At 43.0% G+C, this 24,347-nt stretch overlaps 3 protein-coding genes and 1 long non-coding RNA gene across 4 annotated transcripts; all 4 read right to left on the bottom strand.

Annotated features, from left to right (window-relative positions):
- Window positions 1-12,374: 12,374 nt before the first annotated feature.
- Window positions 12,375-12,933, bottom strand: LOC133901004 (uncharacterized; the record flags this gene model as incomplete). Its single annotated transcript, XM_062342297.1, has 3 exons — window positions 12,375-12,414; window positions 12,572-12,683; window positions 12,771-12,933. Coding segments are annotated over 3 exons (315 nt in total), but the record flags the coding sequence as incomplete, so codon positions are not given.
- LOC133900966 (uncharacterized) lies at window positions 12,934-13,702 on the bottom strand. Its single transcript, XR_009906630.1, has 3 exons — window positions 13,414-13,702; window positions 13,063-13,148; window positions 12,934-12,975 (listed from the first exon to the last, which is right to left on the bottom strand). It is a non-coding gene; the product is annotated as an uncharacterized LOC133900966 (long non-coding RNA).
- Window positions 13,703-17,359: 3,657 nt separating this feature from the next.
- Window positions 17,360-18,974, bottom strand: LOC133900680 (CASP-like protein 1U1). The gene is made up of 2 exons (XM_062341891.1): window positions 18,664-18,974; window positions 17,360-18,583 (listed from the first exon to the last, which is right to left on the bottom strand). Exons 1-2 carry the CDS (start codon window positions 18,834-18,836, stop codon window positions 18,346-18,348), a joined length of 411 nt encoding a protein of 136 aa, XP_062197875.1. The 5' UTR covers window positions 18,837-18,974; the 3' UTR covers window positions 17,360-18,345.
- Window positions 18,975-23,356: 4,382 nt separating this feature from the next.
- Window positions 23,357-24,347, bottom strand: LOC133900905 (CASP-like protein 1U4). Its single transcript, XM_062342186.1, has 2 exons — window positions 24,092-24,347; window positions 23,357-23,988 (listed from the first exon to the last, which is right to left on the bottom strand). The coding sequence occupies exons 1-2, from the start codon at window positions 24,277-24,279 to the stop codon at window positions 23,601-23,603; spliced, it is 576 nt and encodes a 191-aa protein (XP_062198170.1). The 5' UTR covers window positions 24,280-24,347; the 3' UTR covers window positions 23,357-23,600.

Genomic DNA, 24,347 nt, shown 5'->3' with positions numbered 1-24,347 from the left:
TAGTATGTTAGTCCACATACTGTATCTTATTGAAGTGGCACAGAAAATCCGGGCAAGCTTCCATGATAAAGTATCTATCTTTGTGTACTCCAGTGGTGAATCATAGAGATGGTCCATGAATTTGACTCTGGAACTTGCAAAACTACAAATAGATCCAAACTTTATTAGACTTTAGGAGCACAATCAATGAGATCAAACTGAGTAGATCTTACTGAGCAGTTAGAAGCTCTTTTTACTATTAGAGGGTGATTGCCGCATTCAGAGATACCGGCTCCGTGAATACGTATAATCTCATAGAATAATATATTTGGTGGTTCACATATACTGTTTTAGCCTGACCCGATGAATGCAAGTGTACATCCGCGGTCTGGCTCGAGAGGGAAGCTAATTGAGCTTCCCTTCGCTACATAGCTAGGCGGATGTAGGCTGCGACGCCGTTTATACAAGCGGGCTCACTTGTTAGTGTCACAAAATCACCTTTATATGAGTAACCAATCAAGATCTCAGCTTTTACATCCGCTTATGCGATCTAAAATTCAATCAAACAAACAGAAACTCAGTTCAGTCTGTCGAGACAGATACAACCAACCAAACACTCTTCTCTTCAACACTCTTGCATCTGCTCAACCTGCGTATACAGTCTATACAAACAACAGGATACGGGAACAACCAATCACACCCTTATAAACCCACTGCATATAGCAGAATTCTTCCTCTTTACATGAAGAAAACAAAAAGCTATTTACAGTACAAGAAACTCGTTTTTCCCCTTAGAAAAAAGCTACTACAAGTCTAACCAACGAGACCATAGATTATCTCTTTGGATTACAAATACGGGTATGAATTTTATAAAATTCTTCAGAAATTTTCCATTCCAAGCTGACCCTGCATATGCATATAGTTGAACAAACAAGCTCCATTTTACCTTTTACATGTATCCAAATCACCTTAGCACTGAACTTGGCAACAAGCCAAATGGCATCCTTTGTCATTTGATAAGCTTTGAATGCAGTGCGTCATATGAAAGCACATTTTGCATGACAAGGGACTGGTACAGAAAACAAGAGAAGAGAACCTTCATCATCAAAGTTCTCCTTTCGAAGGAAATATCCAACGACTCTAATGTATTTCATCTAAAAAATTAAAAAAATCAAGAAGTCCAAGGATAAGGTCAGCACAATTCAGTTTCTCCTGCAACCACAAGTCCTTCTCTCCCTCTTTTTCTTTTTTAAGCTTTAGATCAGAAGCTTTAGATCATGAATACATGGATGTAGGAAAAAGTCCTTGGATAGAAATTCAGTTTGGTAGCAAGTCCTTTCATGCATATAGCACTTGTTTGGTAGCAAATTATATTCATAGTTCATGCTAAGAGCCAAAATCATTTCTCTCTTATCCATGTTGTATTCTTGTGCGGTATCTTTTGAAACATGGTTAAATAAGCTAATCTTTTGGAAGGCAACTTCTCTTAAACATTTGTGCCACGTTTAGGTTGTTTAGCTACTGAACTCTCATGCTCACCTGACAACCTGCTTGATACTGCTAAAATAACAAGATTTAATTTGTTTGCATCTCCTGTATGAAAAAATAAAGTAGGGTTGTGTTTTGCAAGTTAGTGGATGCCAACTATAAAATAAAAGGGGTGATGCCTAGTCATAAACCACGATTTCAACTGATTTAGAAATGGACCAAACTGTCTGCAACTAACCACCCCTATCTTTTCTTATCATCCCAAGTGCATTGGATACCACGTGCAGGCATGTACTTATGCTTTTGCAAGAGATACATATATTCATCATTGCGTTTTTAATCTTGGAAACAGTGGTTAACTGTTCACAAAATCTCTGATCCCAACCCAACTTGCTAACCATTGAACTTGCCACTTTCAGGACAATCCCAACAACTGATGCATCATGGGGTGGCTTTCACACACTGATGATAGCAATAAAGTACTACATTAGATAGATAGTGTCCCTGCTGGTGATCCTCTTGTACTTGAAAAGAGAAAACAGCATTGGTACCAGCACTGTACCAAAATTGTGATAATACAAGATCTGAATTCCGAAGGGAGGAAAAAAGAGTAAGAAATTGTACCAGATCAAGAATCTTTTTCAGGACTCAGGCAGAGTCACAGCTCTGCTCATCAGTTACCACTCACCACCACAGTGCAAACTCCAATACTACTTTTTTACTCATATTGTTCAGTGGAGTAAATGTGGAAACTCAAAAGGAAAATGGAGGATTGGAGGGAAATACTAGAGGGACAAGCTTGCAACAGTTTCGAGCCCTCCCATGTGGGTGTGACTGTGAAGTCACAGTGAGCCAGCCATGTTTCAGCGTTGATGCATGCATGGTTTCTGTATGGGTTTGATCAGTCTCTCTCTGCTCCCTGCGTACTGTGCCGGCAACAGGGCTGTGTGCGTGTAGAGCTAGTTCCAGGCTCTAGCTTGGAGCCAAAGCCAAACAAACCTTGAACAATGATGTGGCCACACTTCAGCTATCTCACCTTCTGCTTGCCCCAGCTACTGTAAAAAGTCTTGCTTGTGTTTTATTTTTCACTTGGAATAATCTGATGACCTGTTGCTCAGTAAAAAAGCAAAACTACATTGTAGTACTGCTCGGCTCACTCTGCCTGTCAGTGGTAAACCAGAAATTTACCTGTTGGCATGTGCCCTTGTGATCCATGCGGCTGGATCAGGGATCAGGATAGGGTAACACTGCTGACTTGCTGAGTGCATGATTAGGCCATGATCTGCGCATTATTCTTTAAGAAAAGGTCCTTGCCTCGGAACTCCCTAGAACTACGGTGATTAGCTGTGAGAGGTGATCAGTAACCCAACCAGCCTTTTCTCCCTGTGCTGTGATGATGGCTTCGTGATGCCCTTCTGGTTCCTTCTTCTCAGGTGCCGGTTGCTTGCGTTTGTAGTTTTCACTGTTGGATTGGATGGCTTGCAACATTGGGCAAGGTATCTCTGGAACAGTGGCGTGCGTTGCCATTTGCTTGCGTTGTGGACAACCATGGCATGATGAGCCAGATGACACTCCTTTGAGAAGCCTCCACATGGATTCTTCTTATAGATAGTTGAGATATATTAGAAGAAATATCCTTCATAGAGTGGGTTAAATACTTAAATTGCACTGGAATTTGTGGATTGCTGAGTTTTCACGTGAAGCACGCCTTTGAGTTGAGTTGAGCCGTCTGATTCAGAGAGTAGTAGCACAGAGAGAGAATAGATTCGTTTTTTATAGCGAAATTAGCTCAGTATATTTAGAGGAAAAATCATCAGCATAGAGAAGATTTTTTTTTATTTTTTCAAACGCTATTGAGTTGTAATGCTGCAAGTTGGACAATCTCATAGCCTTTCTTTGCTTTGCTGTACTGCTAACTGATACTGCCCGCTATCTCTGTTCTGTTTGGAAACCCGTAAGTGACAAGTGAGTGTGGACTCTTTTGGGAATAGGGATGCGTTTCTTGCTTCCTTGTAGACAGTTCTGAGTTCTAACTGACGTAGGGGCTTGGGGCGGTACTGGATACTCAATATGCAACTAGTCGATGCTAGATTGTTGATATAGTAACCTAAAAAAGCCTAATCTTCTTTGTCAGGAATGTATGGCCTATGGTGATTGTGGCAAATCACACGGACAGAACACTTAGAATTACAAGTACACTGATAATTTGAGGGGGATATTGTGCTCTGAAGTGTTCCTCGGTTGATCTGGTGCACGAAGGATTACATTAGCCACTAGACAATAAGCAAAAACATGGCAATGACCAGGATTACATTAGCCATGAAACAATGAGCAACAACAAGGAGAGGATCATGTCACAATGTCACACCCGGTTTTAAAAACAAACCTAATATAAGTTATATATATACCAGAATCAAGTTACATATATATAGTGACATAATAAGTGAATAATAGAAATAATATCATTTACTTAAACGTACCTTCATTCTAAAAAAAAGGGACCAACGAGAGTTGATGCTGCAGCGGAACTAAGCATAGCCTCCATCTCCAACTAAACGACTCAACATGCAATCGGCGGAAAGCACACCTGTGATAGCCTAAAATCCTTAATCCTATCATTAAGCATTCATGAGCATCATTATAATCATAATTGAAGTTTTGAGCAAGTAATTAATGCAATTAAAAAATAAACATAAATTGTTAACTTTAATAATAAGTGGTACATTGTGAAGGAACTCGTAAATTTCTATGCAACATAGGGTTGGAAATAATTTTAGAAATTAGTCCATGTCACATGAAAAATATTAGTGAATTTTCTCAAACTTTTGGGATTCAAATTGAGGCCTTAAAGATCTGTGCAATTTGTAAAAGGTAGCAACTTTGGAGAATTTTAATTCAAATTTAGCTCAGGATTTTTGGGTCAAATAAGATAAAATAGGTTGCATATGAATTATAGTTTCACACAAAAATTGTCCCACAAATTTTTGACCTTGGGAAGACCTGGTTTGGATCAGATCAGAGGATGGGAGATTTCTCACCGATGGCTACTGTTCACCAAGGGCCCACTCATCACCCTCTTCGCTCTCACTGCCTCTCAGCCGCTTTGCTCTCTAGTCGGTCGCCGTTTTTGTTGACCGGTGAAGTCGGCCAACACGCTACGCCTCCGAGCCACGTCACCAGCCACCATGGTGCTTCGCGTGAGTTCGGCCACTAGCTTTACCCCCCGGCCCTCTCTCTCTGCTCAGTCTCTCTTCTCTCTCTCTCTCACTCGGCCGAACTCCAAAGCAGAGCAGAGTGCAGCACAATAGTACACCACCGGCCTAATTCACCGTGCCTGAGCCCTAATCCGATGAGCCCAAGCTCAATTCGACTAGGACCGAGCTCCGTGGAACCTTCCCCGAGCTTTCCCCTCTGGATTCGCCGCCAGCCCGTCGTGCCACCCCTCATCTTCCTTAGCTCCGGTGCCATTCTTCGCCCCTCATCGTCGATCCGCCTCACCAACACGTCTCTAGCCTAACCGAAACCATGGTGAGCTTCCCCGTACCCTCTTCTTCCTTCCTCACATGTAGTTTTCCCTTCGGCCTGTCGCCGGCATGGTCACCCATGGTGACCGAGCCACCGCCGCCCATATGTGCTCGTCGCCAGTTGAGCCGCAGCCGGGCTCATCGGCTAATAGTCATGCAGTTGAGTTCGTTAGCACGTGTAGAAGCTCTAGGTGCCTTTGGCCGAGCCGTTTTAGCCGCCATTCGTCGCCGGCAAGGCCAGGTCGAGCCGTCGACTGGCCGTGTCGCTGTATAGTCGTGGCCTCAAGGCCGTTTTGATCGATTCAGCTGGCCCCTGGCCCCACTATCATGTGTTGAGCTAGCCGGCTATGGGTGCAACAAGTATTTAGGCCCTTTTTAATTCAGTTAATCCAGAAAGTGCAAAATTGATTTATTGTTCAACTATTACATCGGGTGAAACTTGTGAAATGCGTAGAAAAATGAATATAGTTCCCAAAATAGTGAAGCCACTTTTTTTAGCTTTATATGATCATGATCTACTTTTTAGAAATGCTAGGAGCCATGAAATACGTGTTGGTATTTCTTTGATTGATAAAAGGTGTTTAAGCTTCATTAATTCATAATTAATCAATTTTGTTAAACTTTTTATATTATGCCTTGGTCATTAAAAATACTGACACCCTTGTTAAACATAGTTAACTTTCTAAATTGAATTGAGCTTGGTTTAAGCTTTAAATCCATAAATTATTAAATGTTTAACAATAATTTAAATTAAGAAAATCCTTAATGATTTAAACTCGCGTCGTGAAGCATTTCATCTTCACTGTTGTCATACATTGTGGAGCCTCTTTCATTGCATGTCATCATACTCATTATGATGCATTGTCATCTTTATTTAGAAACTGACGCTTCAGAGTGTCGCATGGTTGAAACCACAAACAAACAAGCGGAGTTCTATGAGTGTTGCACAGGAAGCATCAGGGAAGCACCAGGCAAGCATCTATCATATCTCTCCTATGTTTTTTGGTGAATAGTTGGTCAATCTGTTAGATTTTGCTAGATCTCGTAGATGCATGTGACAATGAGTCGATGTCAGAAATCAGGTAGCTCCTATTTGTTGCATCGTATCTACCTTGACAAAGTTGTTAATCCCGATCCTTGTAACCTGGGTATTTTCATAACATGGTCCAACTTAAAAATGATACGGTAATTGCTTAGCCTTGCATAGGTCCTCGATAGAAGTTGAGCGATAGATGTCACCATCGTTCGCAAATTACAGGAATTTCAACTAAAATTACAAAGGAATGATAAGTTGGGATGGTGAGTTGGAAAAATTGAGACGAGATGTGAGTGGGTGCTAGGGGCCATTCGGGAGAGGAGAACTGGATGCTATAGATCGTTTGCATCATTTAAGCACCAATCGTTGGTGTCGTTGGTTTAAGCACTTTCCATACTTCTACACGTCGATCTAATTGTAAGATAAGCCGATTATCATATGACGTGCTAACGCTTGCCTTGCGTAACTATGAAGTGTAGAAAAAGTGTGAGAAGATGTAAGGTGGCGGGGAGCCGAAGGTGTCTGGGACATGCTCATGGTAACCCCAGCGCCATAGGGGTAAGTGCAAGTGGGTAGTTCCAGGTATGAGAAAGGTTGTCTCGTGGGCCAAGATGATGGACCTGAGTCATGTGGATAAAGATGTACCACTGCAAGGTGTAAGAACAATTTAATTTGCCGCGCTCTCGGTCATGAGCATGCTTAAGTTTCATTGGACAATCGTAGAGTTTCGTTCAGTTTGGGAAAAATGAAGGGAAAGTATGTGGGCTTCTGGGAGAAGCGTGGGCTGATACTTATTTAAGATGAGCAAGTTTACTTTATTGAAGAGATGTTTGTTGTCAGTCAATGAAAGTTGTTCATATCCGTATACTGGTTAAAGTACTTTTCGCTGAGTCAACTTAACTTTGTGGCTATTTCTTGCTATTCAACTCAATGCATTATCCTTGGAGTCGATAATATATATACCCATATTGTGTAAGTCTTGCGAGTAACTTTGTACTCAGGGTGCTGCCCTTACGTTGATGCAGGTAATGATGAACTCATTTACGGGTACTTTTATTCCGCCGATGTTGGAGATGGCTAAGAGTAGAGATCGAATGTCTGAGCTAGTTCATGTGGTGCCTTATGGGCAATGGTACCACTGGTCTTTTATTTTATTAATATTTTTCCGCTGCATTAGAAAACTCTGATCTAAGTAGAAACTGGAACTTGGAACAAGGTTTATAATAAAAGTTAAAACTTTTATACTCTGTTCATATCTTGTGATGAAACTATGTTGTAAACGGTATATGCTGTGATCTTGGGCTTTGTTGAGCATATATCGGGACTGAGCAATATTATTTGGATGTAATTTGGTCGGGTCTGACAACACCTTAGATTGTTGCATCCTCTTTGAAGTCCTCAACATCTTCCCGACTGAGCAATATTGTTTGGGTATAATAAGTGTGAGTACATAGAATACTCAGCAAATGTGAAAAAGTATGATAGGAGACCAATATCAAGAATGGCTTAACTTAGGAGTTTATTTGCATAAAGGTCATTTTAGTAGTAATATAGTTATAAAAGCAATATATTTACTATGTGAAAGATCTTTTAAAAATTGAGTCAAGGTTTCAACCACCTTTCTCCTCATCTGAGGTTCCATCCACCTCTAACTAAAACCAAAGTCCAATCATAGTTTCCACCACTGTGATCTACTCAAACCAATCAAAGACTTCGAAACCATCGGACTAATCATGTAAGGAGTTCGTGCCGCTCACGACTGTGAGCACGATTGATATATTAGTTTTTACTTTGCAGAGGTCGTACACTGTACTCACGAGCCATGATCCGCTCTTTCGCCAGTACTGTCGGTGACATGGGAACCAGGGGTCCCCGAGTCCCGAGGCCAGGACAACAGAGTGCCATGTGACGCCTTCCCTCGGGGATTATCTCCCCGAGGTCCGAGAAGACCAAGTCCCGGGAAAGGGTGCTCGGGGCCATGAACAGTGGTCCCTGAGCACCCGAGTTCCCCGAGGACTCGAGAAGACTAAGTTCCAGAAGAGGGTGCTCGGGACCATGAATAGTGGTCCCCGAGCACTCGAGTTCCCCGATGACCCGAGCAGATACAGTTTTGGGAGATAGCGCTCGGGGCCATGAACAGTGGTTCCCGAGTTCCCCGAGGACCAAGAAAGGGTATATCCGGGAGAGAGTGCTCGGGGCTATGAACAGTAGTCCCCGAGCACTCACAGTTCCCCGAGGACCTGAGAAGTCCTTCGCCGGTAGTCCCTACAGGGGCTCAGCGGTGAGGTGTCAATTGGTGAGAGGCCCGATGCTGCATTTAAGAGGGCGCGTGGCCTGTCACTTCCAACCACTCCCCTCACGCCTGCTATCAGTCCCTGCCACAGCCTGGCAGGGAGGCGTGGGGACATTTAATGCGGCGGGTTCCATCGCGCGTCATCCGGCGCGCCTTGGGATATCATCGCAAGGCTCGAGGCATATCGCCTGCCTCTCTGCTGTGTCAGGCTCGCTCTGATCGGGCGGGCACACAGGGTGCTCGGTGGGCCCTCCCCGCAGCAACCGCTAAAAAGCGGGATGATGACGACATGATCGGACGGGGGCGCGTTTCAACCCCCTATCACATCAAATTGCAGCCCATGATGGTTGCTTTCTATTTATAGCGCTTTGAAAGTCGCACCATCCTTTCTGGGCACGCTACCCGCCTCGATGGGGGTATAAAAGAGGGCGGGCTCCCCGGAGAAGGACAGCTCTGGATTGATAGACCGAACTGAGAAGATCGAGACACACAGAAGACAACGGCTTCTTCAAGACCGAGACAAGCTCACGAAGCTCTAGTTTTAGACAAACATCCTTGTAGCACAAGAGATCCTCAGAGAGGCATTCCCTGAGCATTTATAGCATACACACTGGAGTAGGGTATTACGCTCCGTACGGTCTGAACCTATCTAAAATCCCCTGAGCATTTATTTCCTCCTACATCTGATCATCCAACCCACCTGCATCTCATTTACTCCCATTTATTTCACGTACGAGGTAGATTCAGAATCATCCCCCGGCCGAATCTCAAAGGGGTCCCTCTGGATCCCCGCTTGTGGAGTTCATCCTCCGACAGGTACCCATCAGTGCCTTACACACTTCCGAGGTGTGCGCTAAGAGATCACTACTAGACCTTTTCAAAGATTCTCCCAACATGTACTCGCTCACTGAGGTTTCTCTACTGTGGGAGTACACCCTCAACTCCAGAAGTCCCCTCCTATGCTTGGTAGTTCCAGGAAGTAACCCTTCCATCCATACACCTCCATCTGACTCACACACTACTGGGAGAACTTCTAATTACTCAGCCAAGCCGTACCCATATAAGCCTCGTGGTTGTACTATTTTCATGAGTGGTCACTCCACGAATTGATCCTTAACATGGTTTGGATAAGACCACCATCAATCAACGCAAGGAGATAACCAATATCCGACAAGGCCAACATTCTTGCCTAGAACACATCCACAGGCTAACCATCATGCCAAACTTGCCTAGACCCTACTTTCCAAGTCTAAGCATTTTTACAAAGCTATCATCATAATTCACATTATTAATCAGAAGTCATCATTTGCATATGCTACCCATGAATAAGCAATACTAAGCATAATCTACACATAACACTATAACCAAAACTATGACTATAAGGAATATTGGTGAAACTAGTGAACCCTAACCATGAGATGTCATATTTGACCATCATGCAATTTGTAAAACTAGGTACATGATGTTCAAGGGCACTTGCCTTCTCCGAAGTACTGCTCAGAGTCACCGAAGTCTTGATCTTGGAAATTCTCGAACGGCTCCAGGACAGGATCATCTACACGTGAAGAGAACAACACATTAAGAACAAGCGCCAAACAAAGCTAACATAACAAACAAATACTAAGGCTAGCTAGGGCACGATTTTAGAAAGATTTGGGTGCAAGAACCACCCAAATCGGAGCCATGAAGTGAAAGGTAGGTCTAAACAAAATTTAAATGACTAAAAATGATTAAAAAAAAGTATTTTATGCAATTAAAAATATTTTTAAAATGCCTAAAATATTTATTTACAATTTTCTAGAATTATTTTTCAACATAAAACTAATTAAAACCATTTCATATAATTAATTTACATTTTCTAGAATTAAAAATAATTTTATATGCAACAAAACATATTAAAAACATTTATTTTATCAAATAAAACATTTTTAAACTTATCAAAATTAATATATATTTTCTAAACTATTTTCCAAATTAAAACATTTATTCTAAAATTTTTGTAATAATTTTTACACTAGAAAACATTAAATAACATTTATAGAAATAAAAACAGAGCTAAAAACATTCATAAACATTTTCTATTTTGGGATTTTTTCTAAATAGAAAATCTATTTTCTGGAATAATCTATTTACACAAATTATTTTCTAAAGGGACAATCGGATTACTGTGCAACGATGACATCATCGTTATGACTGGGCTGTTGACTTGGCGAGAAAGCGCTGACTGGACCGCCACATCGGGCAAAGACATCGACGTGGCTTGGTGACATGGCATGTTGACGCGGTCGAGACCAAATTAAATCACACGCGTACATCGTCGATCCAGCGGTCTAGATCTACGGGGCGAATTGGTATGTAAACTTGTAATCCTACCCACCTAATCTAGATTGGATGTAGGAGGATGCTAGCTCAGCTCCGATGCAGAACATGTCGACGGCGAGCTTAGCGCGGCGGAAGATGGTTGGAGAAGGGCAGAGCTGTCGTTGCGGTGCTCGATAGCGACGACAAACAGCGGATGACGACGAGCTGAAGGTGGCGAATCCATTTGACGGGTTAGACGATGCCGAGGAAGACTGGAACGGCTCGGCTACGGCTGGGCTTCAATGGCGAGCTTCGACGGCCTTTGGAGCTCGATTAGGACGGTGGAACTCAACAGCGAGCGGTCGTGGATGTCGAGGTGCGGACGAAGAATGATGTCGTGAGCTCAGGTGGTGTCAGGGCGGATTGGAACGGCATGATGACAGTGAGGATGGCTCGGCGGGGTTCGACCACGGCGCAAGTGCTCTCAGTGGGGGAAATTCGACGTGATTTGAGGTTTTGGGTGCAGTGAAGCGAAAGGGGTCTCGGCCGGGGGTTCTGAGCGGCTTAAGTAGACGGGAAGGTGAGGTTGAGGCTAGTTAGGGCTTTAACGCGGCGGCGGGATTTTGGCATCGGTTTCCTTCGGCTGAGCCGTAAATCCACATGGAAACGGTCGTGGACTAATGCGGTCGACAAGCGGTTTCCAAATGCGGCTTCAATCGACGTTTAATTGCAGTGATTGGGTGCGAGATCGAAGGGGGTTTGGATTTGAATGGAGCGGCTGGCGAAATTGAAAGGGGATCGGGGAGGTTGGGGACGGTTATGACCGGTGGGCCAGGTTGGTAGTGAGAGAGAGGAAAAAATTAGGCTGTCACACACAATAATCCTGAAAAGGACCCTGCAACCTAACTGACCTGCATCAAAGTATCAGACCAATGTCCTATATATCTTACTAGATCTGGAGCCCGTACCAGGAGGGCAGATGTGCTGCTTGCACACTGTGCAAGCGTGCGTTACAGAGTATCAATCTGTATTTTCTTTTAAGAACACATAGAAGACCTGCAGATTTTCGTATTAATAAGGAAAATAGTTCTTACAACTGTACTGTTGCAAATCAGACAAACAAAAACAACACAAGAACCGGATAACAAGGTGCTGCCTACTGCAAGCAACCTGCACCCCAATCCTCCACTGCAAGGCTTCTTTCTTGATACTCATCGCTAGTGCAGAGTGTGACTGTTCCTCTTGCCGACACACTTGTCTGTTTCTCTCTTTCCAGATGTGCCAATGACAAAGATCACTAGTAGCTCTTTTATTGCTGCAGAGGATGCGTCCATTCAAAGACCATCTTCAACCATATTTTCTTTATTTCATTTTCTTTCCTATTTTCATTCTCTTTATTTTCTCTCATCTCTAACAGTTTTCCTTTGAGAGGAATCGTGAAAGAAAAGAAGAGAGAATCCCGTTCCGGAGAGAATGACCTTGAGAATCTATTCGTAACGAGAACCGTAAAGGGAAACCGTTAGAATGCTGAAGAGAACAAAAATCCCATCGTGAAGGAAATCTGGACGCAAAAGGAAATCCTTAGAGATAGTCTTAGGGTTGCTATCCTGAACCTAGCTAAAGCCTAACTTTCAGCGGCTTGCCAAAGTCCGGCAATGAAATAAACAGATGGGCTTGAGTTCGCGAGCAAAGTCATTAGCATGGTTGGTAGATAGGAAATGAAAATCTACATATGCAGACATGAAAAACCATCTCAATCGAAGCGAAGATCCACGGACAAATGAAGTGTTTCACTACATCATAATAACACTAGCACAGTCTCAGTACCACAGGCAGAAAACAGAAGTACGGCTGAAAATAAATTATCATCTACGGATTCTAGATCCTGGATTACAAGATTCGAATCCATCAAACCTAATACTACGTCAGCATCGTCATTCATCTGTATACCATAGATTGCATGGTAGATTGCATGCAGGAGCATCAGGCAAGCCCATGTCAAATCCACCCGTGGCAGGATGTTTCAAATATCCCACTCGGTTCTTGCACGCATAACAGTTACCTAATGAAAATAATATCCGAGAAACTTGTATTATAACATTGTAGATACATCCATACAATATTTGATTCATCTTAGAAGAATAAATACCATTTTCGTTTGGCTCTAAAGGACAGCAGAAATAGTATTTTCTTCCAAAGATTTCCTTCACTTCGGCAAAGAATAACTCCACGATCCAGTCAACTGAACTAGGCGTCTTCATCCTAACCGTGAAGTTATAATGGTGGATAAATTTGTCGTAGCTCTCCACATGAAAATACTGGTGACAAAGTTCATTCAGCCGGTACTCAAGCCCCTGACAACAAATCAACTGACAGTTAGTAAAATCTTGAAAAAGCTATGCCGCAATTTGAACCACTAAAATACACAAAATTATACATACCGCGAGATGTGCACTTCTCTCAACGTGTTTCTTAAAACACAGCATCACCTCCTCACCCATCCATGTCTTTTCGTTCTGAACAATTTCTACTATGGAAGCTTCACGCCTACATTCACAACTAATTTGAGACCGACATTTCACATTTACTTCTAAGATGGAAATCAAAATATGATAAAACCAATTCCAATAATTATTGATAAGTTTTTTATAAGCTTCTTGCTATTTTTATAAACATTTTCTTCTCAGATGGAAATCAAAATAAGGCTTCTTGCTATTTTTAGTGCATTACAGACTTTCAAATAGCAAACAATTAAATACCGCGTAGATTAAACAAGGTGAAATTGCGCGTACTCCTCGTCTGAATATGGCTCCAGCTGTTGCAGCTCATCTTTTGATACAGTTTGTAGTAGAAATGGAGTCACCCAGTGACAGCAACATGAATCTCGACAGACCTGTCGGTTGGTGAAAAAAGAGTGAAGTCTGTCGAGAAGAAGTTCCAGGCAGCCTGCGAAGGTGGGAAGATGCTAAGATCGATTTACCAACAACAAGGCAAAACGGTGCTATTTGTTCAGTTCTCTCTGTAATGCTTTCAAAGAAAAAAGCATTAGTTTCAAGGGTTCACGGGGAAAAAAATAGGCCAAAACCATGTAACTTGTAATGCGTGATTTTGTCGAATCGCACTAGTCACATGTTCTCTGTTGTTTCTTTTTTTAAAAAAAATAAAAATTATTCTGGTTTTTTACATCTACGATGCATACATCCTACATCATTATTATAAAATTTTGACTAGTAGTCAGCAACAAAAAGAAAGTAAAGCATGGTAAATTACGTCATGCACGTATTCTATATCTACAATACCACTCATGCTTTGCGAATATGTCTATTGTCACCACCTCCAGAGTGTGCCACACATTCAAAATATCTTCCTTTTAATCTTCCTTTTGTAGTAATATTTAGAACCTTAGTCAGTAGATTCCCTTAAATATAGCCTACATAAATGATATATTTGATTTTTTATTAAACACAATATCAATACAACAAAGCTAGATAGCTAAAGATTTAAATTTCACTGGAGGTAAACGAACAGCAAGATATATATATGTACCAATCATAATCATCATCGGACCCCTCTTCGGCTTTTTAGGGGTCAAAACTGGGGTTTCACTCAACGACAGCGCCTCAAATGTTGGTAAATCTGTAACTGCCCTACCAAGCTCACTGCTGCTCACCTCGCTGTTATGCTCCTGAGCCCTGATCAAAGCATATTAGAAAGTAAAGATGATCAGTGCAAAGAATAGCCAAAGGAAAGACATTATGGATTTGCTATTGTATGCAAATTTGGTTGTAGAAACTAATGACGCGCAATGGTTGTTTGTAAGCAAATGAGACAGTTGCTTCTTGAGGCACTTGAATTAGAGTTCGAAATTGCTCCCTTAACAGAAACCAATTATAAACAGGCAGCAACCGTAAGGCGATATTCCCTATAATCTACTCATCAACGAAAAAATCGAGCCTTTCGGGGAGCAAGAAACAACAGGATATTCCGGATTCAAGTTCCAACATTATAAGCTGGGAAGGGGAGCTAAAGACACAATCACACAACAGCAATTTTGCAGTTTAGAGTGTAGGACTGAGAATATCGATCAGAGGAGGTAAATAGATGTCTTACTAATTTTTTTCGAAACGGATGATTTTTTTCTATTTTATCACCCAACGTACTTCAAAACTGAGAGCGGAAGCAAATCAAGAGAGAATCAAGTTGCTATAGAAATCCCTAGAAAAACACATGACTCTCGTGGATATTTATAAACCATAGGTTATATTAAAACTCATCTCATCAGTCACCGCCACAAAAGATAGCAACTTGAAGAAAGAAACATTCGAATCAACGAAAAAATCATAGGAATAAGAGATTTTACAAGTTTATGATCTAGAGATAAGGGAATTCAAGACTCATTTGTATATATTAGTATGCAAATTTTATGCATCTAGTAACAAGAAGAAGAACTTCCTAAGGTGAGAAAATTTCAGCTCAACAAAACAGAACAAAAATCGCAACCAGAAAAGGAATAACCTGAATGAGCCAATAGAAGAAAACTAGAATGAGATAAGCATAAGCACGAGGGGAACAAAAACATCATTTCATTAAGAGGACATCCCTATTTTTGGTAGAATTACAAGATATTTTACTCACAAAACTCTCACCTATTACAAAGACTAAGCTCTCCTCTCTCCTTTCCTTTAAAACATAGCACTCAAAGCTCCAATGACAGGCTCAACTCTCTCACACAGTCCTACCTCTCTATTTATAGACCTAGGGAGGTAATTTAGCTTTTAAGTTTTCTTGTTTCCAAAATACTCCTCTCTTCTAATAACCTCTTACCGACCATCGGTATATTTTGGTCCATTTTTTCTTTGTCCATCGAACGGTTATGGTTTCTTCATGACTTAGTTTCATCTCGACGAAAGTTTCACGATGATGTCACGTGTATACCATCTGTCCATAGTTTTGAGGCCAAACCGTAAAACCGTCTTGCACACATCTCAAAGTGTGACTCACTGCCACTTGCTTAAGCCTTAAGCAAGCATCCTGATATCAACGCATATACTCTGTCTTGTGATCTTGACCGCCGGCAAGTGTCTCTCGCTCCCAATCCCTCAGGTCGCCTTGTCACTTGTACCAACATCTCATTCACTTGATTTTGTCAACACACCATTTTCATCCACCTTCACACATTTTGCTTGACTTCTACATGCATAGCTAGGATCACCCTCGACTTCGCCCGACCTCCTCGATCGTCTGGCACTAAGCACCTCGCTTACCCCCGATCATCCTATCATCAATCGCTAAGTTACATCCACCACTTGGACAACATAGGAAAAGCAAACATGCATCTTCAATACCATTATAGATTAGCCAAAATCAAAATCCTCAATTGAAAGAGACATTACACAGAAAAATATGCACACCGAATGATCCGGCGTTCCCTCCTCCTGAGCACCGGACCATCCGACGTGTTCAACTCCTCAATTCGTTAATTTTGCATCCTCTCTGAAAATATTAGTCCGGCATGCCTACCATCTCATCACCAGACCATCCAGTGAGTGCATCTCCACCAAACACCCATTTCGTAACCTCTCTGCAAGAAATAGTCATGCGTATTCTCCTATGTTCACGTCAGCCATCACCGAACCATTCGACGTGTGGTATTCACCCCAGACACGTTGCAAGCTCTCTAGACAAATTAGTTTGACGTGTAATGCTACCCAACGTCAGACCATTCGGCGTGCACTTCAACTTTTGCTTCTGAGTTAAAAAGCTCCGGTGTAAAGCTCATCTGAACACCATACCATTCGACGCGTTCAATTTTCAGAGCGTCGGATCATCCAGTGTGTGCAATTTTTCTGGACTTAGAGAAAGAAACGCCAACTCTATTTTCTCTGCAACCACTACAACAAATTTGCTATTCTGTGACCATAAGCTTTCATCACTGATTATTGAATATTTATCATGGCATGAAATTTATGACAGTTGTATGACGAAAATTTGTTTGTCACCTTTCTTACGTCTCTAATCAAATTCAGTTATGAATGAAAGCTTTTTTGTCATATAAATTATGATGATATTGCATCATCGTTACTTTCATGATGTTATGCATCTTCACTGTTGAAACAAAAAATATCACAAGTTGATGGCTGCGGTGCTGCCACATGGATAGCGATCGTCATAAATTATGCAACCTAGTGATATGGATCTGACATGGCAAAATATTGTGACGAATTATGGATCGAGAAACCAAGTTAAGATGTGCCTTGATTTGATTGTGATGAATCATCGACAATGTTGGATTTGAGTAAAACTTGGTTGGCATGAATTTGGTTGTGTGTGATTTTGTTTATGGCTAACCCAAGTTGGAGTTAAAGTTTTTGTTTTGGGTCCAAGAAAAATGAACTCACCAAAATATCCGGTGTCTGGGAGTTAGCTTCACCGGATGGTCCGGTGTGGTGCTGAAGTTGACTTCGGAGCAATTCTATGCTCAAGCAAAAATGAAGATCAAGGTACCGGATTGTCCGGCATTGGGCTTAGAGAGCACTGGATCATTTCCTACAGAGAAGAAATTTTCGGTGAAAAGTGAAAGATCTCACCTGATGATCCGGTGATGCAATGCTAGTAGCGCCAAAGTATTTTCTAGTGCATGGCAAAATTTGAAATTTTATTTTAGCGCCAAATCTGAAGAAGCCACCAGATAGTCCTGTACGACGTCATTTTGTCGCATGTTTACGCCAGTGTACATATACATATAAAGAGAGAGAGAGAAAAGAAAAGGAAAAAAAAGGGAGGGCCTCGGCCGGCCCCATTCCTCTGGCCAGCCCAAACTCCCTACCAGGCCGGCCCAGCCCGGCTCCCTCTCCTCCTTACCTGCCTGCCTTATCCCCTCACCCGAGCCACCCCTTATCCTTTTCCTCTGGCAGTTGGCCTCCTGTTCTTCTTCTCGACCCCGCCGCCACCTACTGCCTCGCGCCCGCGCCTCTTCCCCGAGCGCTCCGCCTTCTCCTCCCTCTGCTCCCTGGGCCTCGCGCCTGAGCGCGCGCCTCTGCCATGCTCGCATCGTGCCTGAGCCGCTCGCCCCTCTTTCAAGCGCACCACGCCTAGCCCGCCACCTCTGGCCGGTGGACCGTGCCGCCTGATCCGTTCCCCAAATCGATTCATCCTCAACCATGCCCGATCAAGACTCTTCTTCAAATCCCTAACAACCTTGTGCTTATCTTGTGAGAGACCTGGGCCGCCTATATAAAAGCAGGGAGGGGGTGCCCGAGGGGGAGGGTCAATTTTGCTCTGGCCGAAACCCTGCCGCATCGAGTTCGTGCTGCTGCTATCACCGAGGAAAAATAAATCTTTGGGGAGGAAGAAGGGAGAGAAATTCTGAGGAGTTGAGTGGAAACTCTGTCGCGCCGTGAGTTCATCGCTGTTGGATTCGTGTCGATGTTGCTGCAGCGGCCCACCATTACACCGACGTGCCGACGCTCCTGCTGGTTGCCATGGCTGGCTTGAGCCCTTCTGTTGCCGTCCCTCAAGGTAAACCCTAGCCGTGACCCTCCCTTCCTGATCCTCTAGGATGACCGGCCTTCGAGCCGTGGTGCTGTTTCTAGCTCGACCGCGGTCTGTTTGTGCGTGCCATCGCGCCTCCTTGTGTTCGCCGTGGACCGGTGATGATAAAACTAAGACCCCGGTTGCCACGTGCTCTCTATCTGTGCTGTGCCATGCTGCTATTCTGCTCACGTTTATCCTCGGCCTTCGCGTCGGCGTGCTCTTGCTCGGCCACAGCACCCTCCCCAGCTCTGGCGAGCGTCCTTGGCGGCAAGCGCCGCGACGGCGACGGCCACGGCCGCGGACGCGCGGACGGCCGCCACGGTGGTCACCCTGCCGCAGAACGCGCCGGCGGGCTTGTTGTGAACGGCGGACAGGTAGAGCGCCACCGCCGAGCAGATGGCCGAGACCACGCCGGCCACAACGAAGTACCTGCGGCCACGCGCGAATCTCAATCCTCAAGGACCGTAGGTGACATGTAGTAACTGCGAGTGTGTAGTCTCTTCTCTTACACGAGAGCGCTGTAGTGGCTGTACGAGACGACGTAGCTCGATGGTCCGCGGCCGCCGTCGACGACGACCAGCTGGCTCGCGGTGCCCATCACGACGGCGGCCGCAACCGACAGAGCGAGCGCCGCGATGCGGAAGACGAGGCCCACTGCCTCCGCGCCCTCCACCTCGGCCATCTATCGTCAGAGAAGGCAAGAACAAGGCCATCAAGAACAAAAGCAAGCTATATAACAGATCGAGTCCAGATGCTTGTAATGACGGTAAGCTCTGAATGCACGCATGTAGCCGAGCAAGCAACTAACAATTAATCCATCCTTGCTCATGTCAAATTAAGATTACGAATCGCCTATTGCAGTTCAAAATATATTAGCACTGAATTCCTCTCCAAGCTAAGGAAACTTTCAGATGACCACATCGGTTATATAATTATATTCATGTTGTGGTTACAATAGTAGTGAGAGAAGAGTCTATGGGTGAGCAAGACACTCTAACAAATGCGTACAATTGTCTGGCAATGGCCCTAATAGTTTTGAATTGCTTTTAGTTAAATCAACAATGAAGATGTGTCGCGTCCGAAACGAATTCAGAAATGGTTTGTTCGAGGTCCGAGGCAAGACAGTGATCTTTCTTTCTTTCTGATAACTAGTGTGTCAAAATGAAAAACAAAGTTTTCTTCAAATTAATTGAACTGTTCCAAAACGAGCAGGTGCAGTGGGTTTGAGACAAAATATATTGCAGCCTTTTATGTACAGTAGCAAAACCATGTACATCGTCAAAGAAGCAACAGAACATGGCATCAACAAATGGGGAAAATTAAATTCAGGTCAGGTCAATGCTGACAGTGTCATCAATCGATTCCCACAGCTTGGTTCGACTTTGAACTTCTGTGGTTCTTCACACCTACTGAACATTGTCAAGCTCATGTGGTTACTGCCTGAATGTTGAATGAAATATTTGATTCGGAGAGTTCTAATTTTTTATAAATATGTGTGTGGTTATATTATATATTTCCGCTTTAGATATTCAATAACAATTTGATGCGTAAGATTTCAGCAAAGTCAACTGAACTACATGTAAATTGAACTGAACTGTCGAGGAGTCATGTTTTGGATATGTGTAGCTATCTGTTTCTCCCCTTGTATGATAATCAGAATATGTCATAATTTACTCCAAGTGATTAGTATTTACAGGATCAACTTGCACCTTTGTCTAAACAGGTCATAATTTACTTCAGGTAGCTATCATTTTTGTCTGCGAATGTACAGAAACATCGACGGCTTGTTTTATCCGTTTGGTTGTGAATTTGTTTTTGGAAAAGGATTGATAGTGACATTCGTTAAGTACAAAAAAGGGTATCTTGATTAGCAATCTCACAAGTCACAACATAAAAAAGGTGATTACTATTTGTGAGGCGATTGAAAGTCGTACAATCGGACGTTCCTCAAGGCGACCATCCATTTACGATCAGACGGCGCTCGTCTGTCTTCCTCCTCTAGCTTGTGCAGTGCTCCCCGCCCTACCCACCTCCGGCATTCTCCAACGGCTCTCCTGCTGCCGGATCCGCACCCACCACCCACCGCTGGAATCAATCCAAAGCAGGAATCAATCCTCCAAACAAATTGCGACTGGCACGTCCTTGATGCTATGCGACACGGCCTGGGGAATGGCCGCTGACATTGAGACGGTCCTAGACACACGGACCCATTGGCAGAGCTCGCTGGCGCCCTTGCGTACGCCACTTATCAGCCGGCTGCACGTGCGGAAGTTGTCCACTGCAAGAAAGTGTTGCCGTCGAGCAGATGAGAGTCTGCGTAGCCGCTCGACCAGCAACTCGGCCAGCAGATTGGCAACCAAAAAAAACTTGGAGGAGTTGTCGTATCTCTAAGAGACGTTGCTTGCTGAGCGCGATCGCCACTGGTGGGTTGCATTGGTTCGCCGAGGGCATCATGACCACCAACGCCACCGATAGCGCCACGGTGGCGATGTGGAGGGTGAGGCTTGCCGCGCCCAACGACGACCGCCTGGACTTGCGAGAGCCATGCAACCACCTACCACATCGGCATGGAGCTGAGTCCAGACCAAAGAAAGCTAGAGGTAACTATTGAAGTATAAGTGAATTGTTCGTTTTTTCTTATCAGCTTAAGTTTTTGGATGAACTGATTGGTGCATTAATATAGTATCAGAGTCAGAGGTCTCGAGTTCAAATCCTGACAGATGTAATTAAACAAAAAATTACAGCCGACTCCTATTTTCACATCTGTGACTTGAGGTAGCCTCCATGTGAGAGGAATATTGAAGTATAAGTAAATTATTAATTTTTCTTTATTAACTTAGATTTTAAATGAACTAGTTGATGTATGCAGCTTAATAGTAACGTCACATGCCTGAGCAAGACAAACTATCGGTTATTGGACCAAACTCCTCAAATTGACGATAGATTACTTAAAAAATCCTCTCTTTTTCCAATTGATTGTGCATTTATGCTGGTATTTAGACGCTTAATAGAAAGGTAATAATAATTAGCAAATGAGGTTAGGGCCACATAATGATCTATCAAAGATGTCATGTGATTGCTCTCGATCAGTAGCAACTTATAAAAACTCAATTTGCAGAATGATATATAGGGAGGTAACTAGCTAGCTAGCTAGTGGATCGATTGACTTGGACTCGGTATATATATATATATATATATGACACCTATTTTATACTCCTAGGAGTATGTACTCCCACATGCAATATACCACCTAAACAAACATTTTATACTCTTTTATCATTTTTAGTATACTCTAATACTAATTCTAAGATACTCCAATATGAGTTGTATGAAAAAAATTCAATGTTAGCCTTTCATTTTTGCTATATACTCTTTTTTATACATAAAAGAAGTATATACGCAAATTATGATAAAAAATCATGGAATTTCATAAAAAAATTCGTGAGATTTGTATTGCAGTATCTTATAATTACTAATGAAGTATATTTAAAGTGATAAAGAAGTATAACACACGTGTAAAAGTGGTATATGAGAGATAGGAGTACATACATCCAGAGTACATACTAGTTTTCCTATATATATATATACATGTGTGTGTGTGTGTTCCAGTAAACACTGCATTCTCCTGATTCTGCCGGGCTCATCATTTATAATCATCTCGTTAATCTTTTTTATAACGCAACTACCTGCTGGAATATTTATGTTTTAGATTTCCACATCAACGTAGTTTAGAGGATCCCATTAATGATTGGAAAGCATTCTTATCCATTGTTAGGGACTGATTTAGTGATTTGTATTGTTCATGGTAGTACGTGTGTACATATATGTATACTTATATATACACATATATGTATACATACATATGCATATATATACACCTACATACATACATAGATACATATATTTTCAAAAGGGGGCCACACACCCCAGCCACAAAGGGACTGAGGGGTGCCCCCGGGGGTGAGAGCTGCGGATTGAACCCAGGTCTCCCACCTGAGGGCAGCCATCAGGAACCACCTCGGCTCGACAGTTATGTTAAAATATACATATATATTGGTTAATAACATAAAATATCTCTTTTCTCGTAAAAAAAAAGGGAAAATTGAACAAACTTGGATGGCAATTAAGAATTTGAGGAATAAGTGCGCTTGATCGGACCACACCTACGCAGACTCAAACCTGGATGGCATCTGCTTCTTAAAAGAACGTCCGAGCTCCTATATTACTACTTCGAATATACAATTTAGAAATGTAAGGCTATATATTTGACACTTTGTGTGTTCTTGTCACTTAGAGACACTCCGAAATCGTGGTTTGGCTAGAAGACGTGCACTCTAAAATATTGGTGGCCATTTTTCACAATACACAAGACCATTTAATTCAGGCAAGATTTTTATGTTCTGAATAATTACACCGTAATATCATGTCATATGTGTGTGAATTGACTTCTAACAGAAGTTTATTGGGAGGTCTTCGAGCAAAACATTAATACACAACCTGTACAAGCTGTTCAGTAGGTGCAAGTGTCTTCCAAATACAAAATAAAATAACATGTTACGTACGCAATGCAAGTACCCTTAGAATATGTAGTACAATGAAATAATTTACATTACACCTCACATGCTACTTTTCCTGACACTCAACATTCTTGCACATGTTAGTTTGATCTTGGCTAATCCTAACGACCATGATTGAGTCCTAACTCATCACGTGCCTATATATACACACACACACACACTTTGCTTCATAGAGAGGGTTCAAAGATTTTTTTTGACAAAACACAAGTGGATGATGAGAGACGGTCAAATGAGAGTGTGACTGGAGGAGGCATGCTCAACTACCGTTAGCTAGCACGCTGAACCCATCCCTGATTTGTTTTCTCCCTATTGAATTGTCATCTAATCTCACTTCTTTCTAGTTGTTACACATTTGGAAGATCGGGTACTAGTTTACTCAGTTATTAATTTTTTGCTAGAGGGTGTATAGGATATTAGGTAATTTTTTGTTTTCTATGATCTATTATATGTACTTATATCTATATAACACTCTTAGTCTAACAAGTGGGACACTCTTATCTCTAATCTAATAAATAGGATATTGATTATTTTTATTGTAGATCCGTCAGTGAGTGTCTGATGATATAGAAGAGTGGGGCTGGATGGTTGTAACATGCCACTGAACTCTTAATAAAAACCTCTCAAATCTTACGCTAAAACAAGTTCATAAAAATTCAAAAGGAACCCACCGTAGACAACTTAACAATGTTGCAACAAGTTCACGATGAAAATGTGTACATACAAATGGGCCACCAAGTGGCTATTAATCAAGAAATGGCAAATCAAATTACCTAATCACACTTTCGCACAAAAAAATTACTTAATCACACTAATAAAAATAATTATAGCTCTTGATTGATAAAAATAAAAGGTAATAAAAAGGACACCTACTAATGCTTGCAATGGCAACAAACGGAGTCCGAGTCGGAGTCCGAGTCCGACCCGCCGTGGTTCCCTTGCAATGTCGCCCACTCGGCGGCGGACACCACGACGGCCGCGCCGAGCGAGAGCCACATGGACGCGTGCACCCGTGCGCAGAAACCGCCACTATCGTTTCTGCCGCAGACGCTTAGGCGCCGGCCGTTGGCCGCGCAGTAGGATATGTCCCAGCCGACGGCGATCGCCGCGCCGGCTGACGAATAGAGGAGCGCCGGTACGGCCACGGCGAGGACAGGCAGGAGCTTCCTTGCCGTCTTGTCCTTGCCCTTCTTCCACGCGCTCAGGAAGATGGCGATCATCTCCAGGGTCGCGGCGATGGCGGTCGCCACCACCAGGTACCTGCATTGACATCGCATGCATGATGGAAATATATATGTAAGTATGCAACGTTAATGCTTCCATCATTCAGGTCGCATGATGTGGATCGAGTTGTTTCACGTACACGAAAGCCGGGAAGTCTCTGAACGTGACGGTGCGGGGGCGCGCGCCGTAGGCAGCGTAGACGGTGCACTCGCTCGCCGCGGCCATGACCGTCGCGGCCGCCACCGCCAGCGCCATGCCGGCGATACGGCCGATGAGGCTGGCGGGGTGCGGCCAACTGGGCCCCGCCGACTTCTCCTCTTGGCACATGATCAATCGATCGAGCTAGGTAGATGCAGAGATTCTACTGAGGAAGAAGAATGTAATTAAGGATTTGA

Source organism: Phragmites australis, chromosome 19 (genome assembly GCF_958298935.1).
Source record: "Phragmites australis chromosome 19, lpPhrAust1.1, whole genome shotgun sequence".
In the NCBI taxonomy this organism is placed as follows: Eukaryota; Viridiplantae; Streptophyta; class Magnoliopsida; order Poales; family Poaceae; genus Phragmites; species Phragmites australis.
This window is presented reverse-complemented; position numbering and strand designations above follow the sequence as displayed.